This window comes from Penicillium canescens (assembly GCF_028828765.1).
Source record: "Penicillium canescens strain IBT 15451 chromosome Unknown utg000007l_segment0_segment0, whole genome shotgun sequence".
Taxonomy (NCBI): Eukaryota; Fungi; Ascomycota; class Eurotiomycetes; order Eurotiales; family Aspergillaceae; genus Penicillium; species Penicillium canescens.
The window spans coordinates 1,912,324-1,925,168 of record NW_026703969.1 but is presented as its reverse complement, the minus strand read 5'-3'; the positions used below and the strand labels follow the sequence as shown (position 1 = coordinate 1,925,168).

Here is a 12,845-nt window from a genome sequence, read left to right as displayed (position 1 = left end):
TTCAGGAGGGGTTGGCGTAGATGCGCTGGAAAAAGTTTTCCCTTGAAAACAAAGAGTGGAGGATGAACACTTCCATCAGCTCTGATACACTCAATTGAAGTCACCCACTCGCGATTTCCGGCTTGTAAGAGAGCTCTTTTCCCATGGTATTCAGCCGAGGTAATAATCCTCTGTGTCGCGCCAACCCCCATAGCAAAACCAGACTCATCAAAGTTGAAAATATCATCTGAAGTGATACCCCACTTTTCAATAGTATTTTGGACCAAATCAAACCATGGTTTAATAATTCGAGGGTCCTCTGAAAGTGCTCTCTGATAGTCGTATTTTCGAGAGAGTCGACTGGATAAATTCGGGCGTCGTTTGATAAATTGAGTAGGCCAATTGACACCGATAGTGGAGGGGGTATTTTTCTGGGCACTTCGTAGGAGATTGGCCATATCGCGCAACATAGGCATCGTGAGAGCAGCACCTCTGGTATCCATATCAAGTAACCAATTTTCCATTGATTGCTCTTCAATTTCAGTGAAAATATGGCCAGTTGGTCTCTTCTCAGCCAAAGATTCGCGCCCATTGATCCGATACTTCAAAGTTGAGACAGGTAAATCAAATGATCGTGCAGCAGCTGCAGCAGAGGGATATTTACCATCTTTTATAGCCTTTATAGCTAATAAAAGACGGCCCTCCTGCTCTATCAACTTTTTTTTCGATCAGAGCGTTGGGGGGGCATTTTTGTTGTGGTTAAAAAACATGTTTTATTATTAAAGGGGGGATTTTTTATGGGGTCGCCCGACCGGCAGTGTCGCCCGGGAGACCGTGAATCACGTTACATAGATCGCTAACGTTAGTGTCCTACGATACGTCCAATAGTGTCGGTGGAGTCCTGGATCTCTCAGGATACCCATGGCCTTAGGACGGTCCGGTCCGTAGGGCGGTCCCGCCTTGTGGGTGCGTCCCAAGTTGTGGTTCTTCCTCGGACAGGGGCTGTCCTGTGCTAGTGGATATCTCGAGACGTTCAGCTGTGGCTGTGCTTCCATCTCTCCTCGCAGTTACACCATACTCTAGACGCTTTGAATGCATTGGTGGGTGGGTGGCTATGTGCAGATGCCAAGAAACCAAGTTGTCAGGGTAAGCCAACAATGTCTCCAGTACACCATAATTCTTATTCAGCTGAGAGGGTCGGTGCGAGGATCAATGCGGGGGTTGCGCGACGAATGACGACTTACCTGCTCATAGCCCCACGCTATTGATAGCGTACTCGTCTATCTCACACCTAGACGCACCGTAAATCGGTGCTCGTGCAGTTATTAATAGCAAGTCATGCTTGCTAGGGCGCCCGACAGAGTAGGCCCAGAACTGGCTATAAGATAGCTTAGTAATTCAGTTTGCCTTCTGACGAACGGATTTTTTTCTCTGTTTCCCCTTCCCCCTCCTTTTTTCCGCCCTAAGTTCATCGATTACACCTTGAGACGCCCTACGTCCCAAATTCTACCTCAAATATGGCGGTGTTTCCGTTCAACTTGAAATACTCCGCTGTCATGGTAATGGTGGTAGCGCTTCTGGCTGCTGTCGTCTTTGCTCTTGGCCATGACGCCTTTTATCGGAGTTTAGATGGAAAATCTGTTCTGAACGCCCAACCGCTCAATTTGTTGAATTCCTCATTAATTATATCCGACCAGCAAGTTTACATTTCACTCGGTACTTTCTTTGCCTTCATAGTGAAAAGTTTTCTTGGAGTGTCAGTCTCAACGGTGTTTGATCAATTTGTTTGGAAGTCTATCCACGGCCAAAGAACTCAAATCGGTATGGTCGACGATCTACTCTCAGCTCTTAAGAATGGCTTCACAGTTCTCAATCTCCAACTATGGAAGCGTTTTCCTATAAGCATGACTCTTGTTATAATTTGTTGGCTTCTTCCTATAACGTCGATGATATCGCCCGCTACGTTGAGCGTGCGTCTAGCTCCCTTCAAGGAGTATATGTTCAAACGGGTCCCTTGTGTCGATTTTACGAGCGCAAATTTTGCCAGCCTCGGTTCTATCATAGTCCCAAATTCAACGGCGCAGACTTACTGGATTACTGGATACAACGGTCCTACGCCAGAAACTCAAAGAGTTGTCAATAGTGTCGCGACACAGGGTACAATCTTGCCAATAGAGCCTCCAGCGGTCAATTCCTCGTGGTCAGTGGAATTTTATGGACCTACTATTGTCTGTGACCACGTGAACCACACCCTTGCCGATTATATCACTCAAAATGTTGCTCAAGCTATCAACGGATCCAAGATGATTACAGAGGCAGGAACACCGACCTTCAGGATGTACGACTATCTTTCTTGGGCACCAGAGTCAGAAGATCCGATTGATTCCACTCCTTTCCGTCAGGTTCAGGGAAATGGGAGTGATACGTACACGCAACGGTTGGTTCAACTTGGTCCCCTGCTCAAGGATCCGGACAATCCATTCGTAAGGGTCTTGACTCCAGCAAAGCCTTTCATTGACGGGCCACCCCTGTCTCTGTTTGTTGCCGTCTTTCCGCATGCTTTGGAATATACCGAGTATAATAAAGTTGTGGAGAATGTGGACAGCATTGTACAGAAATCAACGATTCTCCGTTGTCTGCTCCACAATGCGTCATACCAGGCCGATCTCACCTACGTCAATAGAGACCAGACAGTCAACGTGACAGACCGGACAGTCCTCAACGGCGTTAGCTTCATTGAGGGTGTTGCCAACACCGACTTCGATAAGCGTATATTTTCAAATATTTCGTTTATACACAACCCTCAGCTCATGGAGTCTCTGTCTTATCAATCTATAATGGATGCATTCGGTACTCTACTAGTTGGATCGATCAGTACCGAGATAGCTGTAGTTATAAACCGGAAAGGCAGTCACAACACAAGCCTTTCAAACACAGACAGCCCGAACACCACTATCGCATCAACGACATTGATGGATACGGAAGAGATGAGATTCATTCAATCTGCCACAAGCTTGGGTCCTAAAAGTCCATTTGTGGATTACTGGAACGGGAGATCTGTCAGCTCGTCCAGTGATTCTTCTCTTCTATTATCCAAAGCCCTTGAAGAACTTTTCCAGAACATCACGTTTTCGCTTATGAGCTCCAAAATGTTCCAGTAAGCACGTCCGGTCTAGGTGCTACGCTCCCCAGTGCACTAACATTTATAAAAGGCCCAATTACACAATCAAAGCAGTGCCAGAAACAAATGTAACTATTACCTCTTACCACAATATCTACGTCTACACCAGATCGATCCTCTGGGCCGCCTACGGCACTGCATTCGGCGTCACTACATTGAGTGTTGCTGCGGGCATCTTGTTATATTTCTCAAACCATGGGTCCTATAGCACTAAATTTTCGACAATATTCAGGGTCACTCAGGGCGCCGTAATTTCTACGGACCTTAGGATGAGAGACTGCAGTGGTCTTGACCCGCTTCCGAAGCACATTGCGAATGCGAAAATGACGACCGGCTTGAATGCAGACTATGAGCTAGACTATCCCGCCAGGGGGTCATCCACAGCCCCTCTAGGTCATTGTCATCGAAACTCAGCAACTTCTAGTCAAATTCTCGAGACCACATCGAACGAAGTAGTTCATAATGATAGCGACAATAGAAGTAGCACAACCGTTTGGTAGATCCATAGGCATCTGAAGATGGAATTTGGTATCTTGAGTTCCAGCCAGTGTTTGTCAGGTCGTTTCGTTATCTTAGAGGCCCATTCGAACGAGTCATATGAGTGGCTTTCTATCGAAATCAAGGCTTCCTCTCTCTCTCTCTTTTTGCTTTATCATGGAACGGAACTATCAGACTCGCCACTGAAGAATGACTGTGGAGCCCTACGCCCCTAACCCACGGGTTTGATTGAATTGCGATGCATTCCAATTAGGGTTTTTATTCAACTATGGGAGGAAAAGTGGGGCCATCGAGTGTATTCCATTTATATTTCGTGTATTCCGTGAGACCGAGCAACTTGCGGGGAGGTTGAAAGCCTTAAGCACTGCAGTGAAGTAGTGAAGTAGTGCCTTATAGTAGGCTGCCTATAGAAATAATTACTTTATTACACTGTATTTCTATTAGCGGTCTCAGTACACAGCTTCTCTATGTTCACGGCAAAAAGCAGTTTGATTACTGATCGTGCGGAAAGTATTCAAAAGTCGTATATTTTTGCATATTCTAAGCTCTATTTGAGTTGAAAATGATGGTCTAGGAGAGGTCGGGAGAGATCTAGCATTGCTGCGTGACGCAATTGTATGGCCGGTAAAGAAGATGTGTCTGTCGTGCGGCTACGAGACCTCCCGGGGAGAAGGCATGGGGTGGCACTCGCCAAGTCCGATTTGTAGAGATCCACTATGGGCTACATGGAATTCCACAGAGTTTTCGTAAGTATGATGTAATATTACGCGCCTCCGTATTTGTACCATACAGGCAACACTTTACGGTGTCCCTCAAATAAATGCCGCCTCCTCAATAGCTGATCTGCGCTAAGGCCACGGTGGTAGGGCCAGGAAAGAGTTACTCAGTGTATATTGGTCAAGCCAATTACGAGAATGGCTGTAGTCGATTGTTAGACTATTGGATATTATAGCAGGAATTTTAACAAGCCTGCAACCAGACAGACCCCAAGGCCAGATTTACATGCGAGAGCAAATCACGCAAGTTGGAGTATTATACTGATAGTTCTACGGGGTGGGCTAAGATACCCATATGCTTCAGTAGGATGATCTATCCTATATCGCTTTCTCATGCCACGTGGTCCATAGCAAAACTAATATGATATAGGTTCTTTTGGGTACGAATATCGGCCTCGTTGGCCATGTCCCGGTCTGCTGCTGTCGGTAGGTGATAGCGCCTCTTCTGAAGGCCTGGACAATCAGTACCTTGCTGAGTGGGTGATCTGTAAACCTTGTTTGCATACCAGTCCGTATCAGGATACATAGTAATCAAACTCTGTTTAGCCGTATCGTGTTTCTTAACGTATAAGATTTCTGCGTCAAGATACTGTAGCCGCCCTGCACGGATAATCTATTATTAGATGGCTACTAATTTTAGAACCGACGCCTATGGTCGAATAATATACATCTCATTTCCTAAGAAAGAAACCCTCGAACTGTTTCAGTACTTGACCTGAAACGTTGGCACGACAAAAAAAACAATAGAGCAGAGACATGGGTTATACGTGCCGGGTCAACGATGAACATTGTTCCTGATTGGACACATGCTTCCGCCTTAAACGATATTTGGTATGCAGGTTCTAGGGGCATCGCTGAAGTGAAGGATGGTGAAATGTGATTGGGGCATCATGTATCTTTTGTTGGGCAGCTGAAGTGAATGCGACAGTGTTTGGGCGTTTATATTTAGAGAACCTAAACCCATCTACCTGAACAATAAACTGATAAAGGAGTTCGTCCTTCCTATCACTCTCTACCTTTGACGATCATTTTAAGTTGGATTATAAACCATATCCCACTAGGCTGGGTATGGATTCGTATTTTAGTCTAGTTGGGAAATCAACTGGTTATGAGCCCGGATTGCACGACCTCTATTTCTTTTTGAGGGTGTGTGGCGTAAACAGTAGTGCGTCACTGGTTAGGTCTTACGCGAAAATGCTAGCTGGGGTCCTAGCACGGAACGTAGGGACTGCGGGTTCGAATCCTGTCACTTTCACAACTTTTACCCTAGAGGAACCTACCGAAGAAAGCCTACGCCTTGGTTGACTTGGCTAGGACCTGGATGGTAGACCCGGGGTAGGGGTAGCTACTGCGGTACGCAATAAAAGGCGGGTGGGGAAAACTGTCACCGGTCTAGCCTTTCAGCTTACCTTCCGAAGTACTAGCCGTTTAACTCGGGCCGCTAGGAAAGAAGGATGTCCCCTCTGTGGTAGCTAGATTGAGAAAAGGTGTAACAGTTCTGCAAAGCTCAACAAAGTACGATCTGAGTTCCGGGGGCGCCCTGGATTGCATTGAACAAAATACAACATACTGAACAATTGATCACTCGGTCGCTTCAAAGCACTAGGATAGACCGTCCGGTCATTTCTATTGGGAATTCGGCGTTAAGGTTTCTTGTGGTGCCAGTCCGGGTGCACCGACCTACATAGCTTACCGCACGCTTAGGCAGGCTCCATTAGGTATAAGAAATATCATCATCATCATCATCATCATTGCACGACCTCTGAGCGCGCCGGTTCGATCCTCACAGTTTGCGTTCTTGAGCACCCAGAGCCACCAGAAGACGGCCTATGATTGGCCGCACAGCCAGGCAGCAGAGCTTCATACGCGCCCCCAGCCAAGCGTCTATGGTTTACGGGGGAGAGTTGGATTATAAACCATATCCCACTAGGCTGGGTATGGGTTCGTATTTTAGTCTAGTTGGGAAATCAACTTTTTAGGAGATATGCCGGTTACGGTATTTGACCTGATGCGGGAGCCGTGTCGTCCGCCCCTCGCTGTCGATAACGAACTTACTGTCACTACAAAACCGTGGACGAGGGAATATCATGACTTTTTGGAATCTGATGTCACAGTCTGGCATCCGACTTTTCCAGCCATTGACGAATTCCTGGCCCCTCATAATGACGGACATTCAAGCGCTGATTATATCGGCCTTCAGACTCCCCTCGTATGTTAAACGTGTTCGAACATGAGGTCGAAAGTGAAGCTGATGTGACGATGGACTTCAACCACCTCATGGTCCCATGTCTTGCGAAAGCTTTTTCTGGTGCTTCTGCACTTACTAGTCAGGGTCGCCACTCAGCTGTTTTGCCCGGTGCTCCCCTCCTCTGGCCACGATCACAGGTTGGACCGAGAGGATCGACAATTTCCTCAGCGATGGTTGATTACCAAATGACAATGCCACACTCAGGACGGGTTCTTGAGCGCGCTGCTACGATCGGGGAAATGGAAAGGCCCCTTACTGTCAGGGGAAAGGAATGGGGATCCAGGGGACCCGTTAGTACAGCGACCACCAAACTCCAAAGAGAGCTCAGAGGGTATGATACAGTAACACGTTTCACTTCTTTCTCTCATTCAATATGCATGTAACTGACTACTCGAAGGTACGCTTACGTATACGACTGCCCTCAAGTCTTTTTGTTCGACTCTCAAATCCTAATGATTGTGCAATTCCAGGCTAGAAACCGCGATGAGATCAGGAGCCGAAGGTGTCGCATCGATTGTTGTGTTATCCCCCGGCGGAACAAACCTTCTGTACAAGCTAGGAACCGACGACGGCGTTTAGAGGTGACGACAACCAGGTGAGGGATCAATGTAATTCATTCTTATATCGTCATTTGCGGACTGTCTGTTGAACATTGTAAATGATGTTCGCCATTTATTTGCCTATGTTGCGCAAATGATTAACGACGACCCGATCAAACTCAGCGTAGTTAATCAGTTAGACATTGTGTATTGCTTTACTGTAAGTTCTTCGTAATACGTAGCCCTCCGATCAGTTTAGATTTGAATTCCTCTACAATCCTTTTGTCTGTTGCAGAGTGTTGGTATCACCAGCTAGGTACTGTGTACACAGTTAAGTGGACAGTGGTTATGCTTCCAAAGCAAAAGTCAATTTGATTCATGTAAAATAGATGTTCATTCCAGGTCGTGGTCCAATGCCCCTGAATCCATACGGCGGGAGCCGCAGCTTAGCAAGATTACGTACGTACAGTGTCTTTGCTTATTCTGACGGGAGGATATGTCCCGACACAGAGAAACAGATTCAATAGTGCAAATCGTCACGGCTCGGTCAAGAGAGGTTTCAGAATTATATAAATCGGCTTTAGAGAGGAGTTACACACACGGTCAATTCCAATAACTTAGACAAATGCTATCGAATGTTGCTTGCCCTTCATAGCTCCGGTCTGTCAAGAGGGGAATTCAGTCGCAGAATAATTTAAATACCATAAAGATTCAAGGAGGAAGTAGAAGTGCAAATTTGTAGTTCGCATGAAGGATTCCGATGAACATGACTTGACCTGCAATCCTCGCGCGTACAGAATCTCACCACAAAAATGGGGACAACTAATCCTGGCTAATCCGTCCTAACTCGAGAGGCGACCTTGACAAGGCGAAAGACTGGCAAATGAAGGAAAACTACCGTGGCTCTGCCTGTATTCCGCACTCAGACATAAAAGCCATCCATTATCCGTCTACAATAAGGATGTTTTTTAAGAATTTGGAAAGGGCAGAGGAGCGGCGTTTGTAGGCATAGATCGCATCTAGTAATATAGCCAGCGTGTATAAGTTGACAGGATTGACATGTTGAAAAAAGAGGTGGGACTTTGCTTACTGTCTTTCTCTTCGATTTCGTTCTAGACAAAAGCTCTTGTGATTCGGAAGATTTAACGCACGTATATTGGAAAGGTGGCTCAAGTGCATTTGAATTCGAGGTCCCCTCAGAGAGACAGGCTTCACAGCGGACGCGCAATTATATAAGGCGTATTGAAGATCTTGCGTAAGATTTTCAGCCAAGGGAGATGACCGGAGCGCCATATTGCAGAGATACGAAGGGAAGGTGTAGAAAATAAACAATATTTAAAACATTCGCAAACGGGGACTGGGCTGGCCTTTTGTATTAGCAGGAACCATGATACATTGTTAACTTAAGATGGGTTCAACATGGTTGGGACCATAGGTTATCTCCCTCCAGTTCCCAGGAGGGGATCCGGCGGTCAAGAGCAGCCCGCCATACCTTTAAAAATGCATACTTTGATATTATTTCTTAGGGATCCCACTGCAACTGTACCAGTTGTTTCAAGTTCGCGTCGTAGGCAATTTAAGATCACATATGGGCATTTCTATGGTCGAGCTAGCAGAGGATGCTGCCACGCTTTCTTGAGGTCCGCAGCTTTAAGATGGATCACCGAAGTCCTGGGAACTGCGACATGTGCATTTTGGTCAGTGGAAGCAGGGTGGTAAACCGGCTGCACATCGTGCATATTGCTCCTAGGACGGATCGCATACGTCGTAGGAACATGTGCGCGTTGGACCTGGTGAACGAAGGTATACGTCACCTTTTGCCTCAAAATCACTGGCTATTTTAAGCCAGTTCCAAGTTCCAAAGATGAGCTATAAAGATTGGGAAAACCCCATGGATAGTGAAGTACCAAGAATTCCACCGGAATTTCGCAATTATAACAAACCGGCTCATCCTCTTACTCTTTACCTTGAGTACTCAACTCATCCTGCGTCCAATTCCAAACTTGAGATATGGGAATTCATCTTCGGACTTTCGATTCAGCAAGTAAGAGACAAAATCCGCGTGCTGCCAGTGTCAAAGCAATTCACCGGAGGTACGTTGGGCTTTGGGTTGGGTGAGTACCCACGATATGCTTTCTCAATTTCCTTGTTTACTGACTCCTCAGGTTTCTTGTTGACAGCGGGAATGTTCCAGTTCACTATAAGCCGGAGCAGGGATCTTCTGTTCCCAATATTACCATAATCAAAGAGTTCATCCTGTGGTGCATGTACCGCACGCGTCCTACAAAAGGAAGTCTTCAACCAGATGGAAGGCCCACGGTGAAGGCTACTCTGGTATGCGCGGAGAGGGTTTTCAGTGGCCTTGAGTCAGCTACTGGGAACAAGGTCGCTGCAGAGGACCGTTCAGATGTATACAGGGTTAGTATAGCAAGTTGCGAAAGTTGATAATGCCGGCCGGGGCTTACCTTTCCATAGTGGATCATTGGATCGAATGGCCACTGAGGTTATATGAGTGGTCACTGAAGAGGCACGAGTACTAAATGCTCGATTCTGTCTCATTATACAGCACATCAGGAGTTTAAGTGAAGCTCATTCATCAAGCTTGACAGTTCTTATTAAAGTACAGTAGACACCGAAGGCTAAACTAAGCGAATTCGCGCGTCGAAAATGACAACTTCCTGACTTAATGTAGAGTACGTGATTTTCCCAAATACAGGGTTGGATGGATGGGTGATTGCCCTGAAACGAAGGAACGGAGTGGAAGGGGTTACCAACCCCACGGCTGCGCAACGCCAACGTTGACGCTGCGAAAACACAGCGAGAAACACCCACCCTACTCTCCCGCCAAGCCTGCCCTGAAACGAGGAACGAAGTGGAGGGGTTTACTACCCTGCGCGAGCTGCTCGCGTTCCTTTGCTGCCTTGCCCTGAAACGAAGGAACGTAGTGAAAGGGTTTACAACCCTGCGCGAGCTGCCCGCCAACCTTCGCTGGCCTCTCACTGCCAAACTCTTCGTTTTTGCCCTGAAACGAAGGAACGTAGTGAAAGGGTTTACAACCCTGCGCGAGCTGCCCGCCAACCTTTGCTGGCCTCTCACTGCCAAACTCTTCGTTTTTTTCGTTGCTAATTGGTGCTTTCTCGTGCCAAGGAATGCTCCTATTGACTGCCAATACGCTCCTTCTCGTTTGCTGCTGCGACTCTCCAGGCTCTCCTCCGATTGCTGCTCTGTCTCTCCGCGCTCTCTTCTGATTGCTGCTCACCTACTTTCCTTTCCTTCCTCCTTAGGCTTCGTGCTTCCCGAATTCGTATTCGGCCTCTGTTGCTTTTTCTCCGTGTCTAGGGATCCCGGTGTTCCCGCTCGTCTTGGAGTCGGTGTTCCGGCCTTCTCGCCTTTCTATTATGATTCCACCCTTGTTTGTCCTGAGCATCCTGCAGATAGTACTATTATGCACTCATGCGCACGGTGACGTTTTCGACTTCTACTATATGAATGATCAACACGGATCTTTCTCGCTGGCCCCAACTTTTTCCTGTCGCTCCTCTCCTAGTGCGCCTTGGAACGGATGCCGTTTGCTGGTTTCAAGCCATCTCTTCTCTAATGACATCTCTTCCTGCGCAACGTTCTTTCTGCTCTGGTTGCGCCAGACCATGGCGCTCTACACAGTTTCGGTCCTGCGACAATTGCCGCAGGACGGCTTCTCAACGGGCGGTCAGAGCCCGACAGCTTTCAGCTACTGTAGGCACGAGTAATATTTTAACTGGGCCACCTCCGCCTCTAACTTCCCCTACTGTTCCTGCCTTTTCGACGCTACATTTTTCGTGCTCTACATGTGCACGCCCCTGCCGGTCGTTGTATCATAGGACGTGTAATCGCTGCCGCCAGGCAGCTACACGGAGGACGGTAGCATCGTACCAGGTACTGGGAGTGGTCCGTCCTTCTTATCTGCTGCATTGTTGACCCTGTTCAGCACACACTGCAGCCCGTTCGAGACCCTGGAACGTTTTTGCCTGCAGGAGGTTCTACTCTAAGGCCTCTGGCCCCAGTTCCACACACGCCACATCCTGTTCGTGATCCTAGAGCATCCTTGCCCGCAAGGGCATCTCCTTTGAGGCCTCTAGCACCAGCTCTCCGCATACCAAGTCCTGTTAATGACAATTCTGTACATGATACTGTAGCATACTTGCCAGAAAGGAGATCCCGTTTGCGGCCTCTGGCACCAGTTCCGCAAGCGCCGATGGCTCCGCCTCCATCGTTCGATATTCTAAACGCTGCGCTTCGGCCCGTCCCTGTGCCATTATATTCGAGAACCGGGCCGGGACCCCAGAGAGTGCTACTTCCTGCAGGTCCTTTGCCGGTGTCCTCCCCACAGTCGCCACGGATCTCACAGGCATCTCCCATCAATATAGAGACAAGATGCTATCCGAATCCTTTACAGGCCACGGTCAACAGGGAGAGAACGGTAGATTTGGAGAGGTCGCTGGCCAATTTAAATCGAGCGGTAGGTTTCCTGCGTGCTGAGCTAGAGGCTCGTGCCGTCGCCTCCGATGCTTTTCCCCCGGATATCTCCTGTTCGCATATACGAGCATCCATAGCCAGATACGAGGATGAGATTTCTGCGGCTGCGAAGAGATGCGTCTGTTGTTCGTGCGGGGAACTTGTCTCCGACACAGATATCTACCGCGCACATAATGAGGATCCTTTGCTGCTGTCACTGTTGGGGAGTCTTGATCCCTGCGGCCGACATGGTAACACTTGGAATCTGTGCTCGTCGTGCCATGCTTCGCTCAATCGAAATATGATCCCCAAGTTCTCTGCGAAGAACCTTGTGAATGTGACTCGGTGCCAGGACTATCCGTCTGCTCTGGAAGGCCTCACTCTGACAGAAGAATGTCTCATTGCAAAGTGCCATCCTCTCGGTGTCGTTTTGAAACTGCGACCAGGTGGCCGCTCCTCGCCAATCAACTACCGTGCTCTCCGTGGCCATTTCATTGTCATCCCACAGGACCCAGAACCACTTCTCGAGATCCTACCGAGCCCGGAGTTGACATTACATAGTCTGATCAAGGTGTTCTGGTTGGGTCGTCGACCTCCCGTAGATTCGGACCTGATCCAATTCCTACTCGTGCGGAAGGCGAAGGTTCTGGCAGCCTTGGAGTACCTTGTCCAACATAACCACCTCTACCGTAACACCATAATTAACCGTCCCATGATCGATGACTGGGGCGATGACTTTATCCCGCCGGACCTGCGGGATACCATCATCTATCTCGACGAGCCGGATCACCACGAGCGCGAAGGTTACACCGTAAATCTACAGACAGGGAACTACGAGAACGATCTTCAGGCTGCCCAGGATAGTGCATTCGACGCGAGTGGCGGTAGCCCTTTCAATACCGGCTCTGTCGCCACGGACATAAACGGAGAACGTCAAGACCTGGATCGCCGCGTTTTGGACGCATTGTTCACCGTCCTTACGAACCAACCGGCCCCATCGAGTGAGAGTACCTCAGCCAGAGAACGTGCAAGAGGCACACGGCCCCTTGGTCATCGAAAGATACCATTAATTTCTTACACAATCCGTGGCCAAACCACCCTGGTAAATCACTGGACGGACCCTCGTTACT

The 12,845-nt window shown here is 48.1% G+C and overlaps 3 protein-coding genes across 3 annotated transcripts; all 3 read left to right on the top strand.

Moving 5' to 3' along the window:
* Window positions 1-1,925: 1,925 nt before the first annotated feature.
* On the top strand, window positions 1,926-3,140 carry N7446_010865 (uncharacterized protein; the record flags this gene model as incomplete). The annotated part of the gene is made up of 1 exon (XM_058519608.1): window positions 1,926-3,140. The coding sequence occupies one exon, from the start codon at window positions 1,926-1,928 to the stop codon at window positions 3,138-3,140; it is 1,215 nt and encodes a 404-aa protein (XP_058368446.1).
* Window positions 3,141-6,693: 3,553 nt separating this feature from the next.
* On the top strand, window positions 6,694-7,261 carry N7446_010864 (uncharacterized protein; the record flags this gene model as incomplete). The annotated part of the gene is made up of 2 exons (XM_058519607.1): window positions 6,694-7,013; window positions 7,153-7,261. The coding sequence occupies 2 exons, from the start codon at window positions 6,694-6,696 to the stop codon at window positions 7,259-7,261; spliced, it is 429 nt and encodes a 142-aa protein (XP_058368445.1).
* A 1,970-nt stretch (window positions 7,262-9,231) lies between these two features.
* Window positions 9,232-9,733, top strand: N7446_010863 (uncharacterized protein; the record flags this gene model as incomplete). The annotated part of the gene is given in 3 exon segments (XM_058519606.1): window positions 9,232-9,314; window positions 9,387-9,639; window positions 9,650-9,733. The coding sequence occupies 3 exon segments, from the start codon at window positions 9,232-9,234 to the stop codon at window positions 9,731-9,733; spliced, it is 420 nt and encodes a 139-aa protein (XP_058368444.1).
* Between the last annotated feature and the right edge of the window lie 3,112 nt (window positions 9,734-12,845).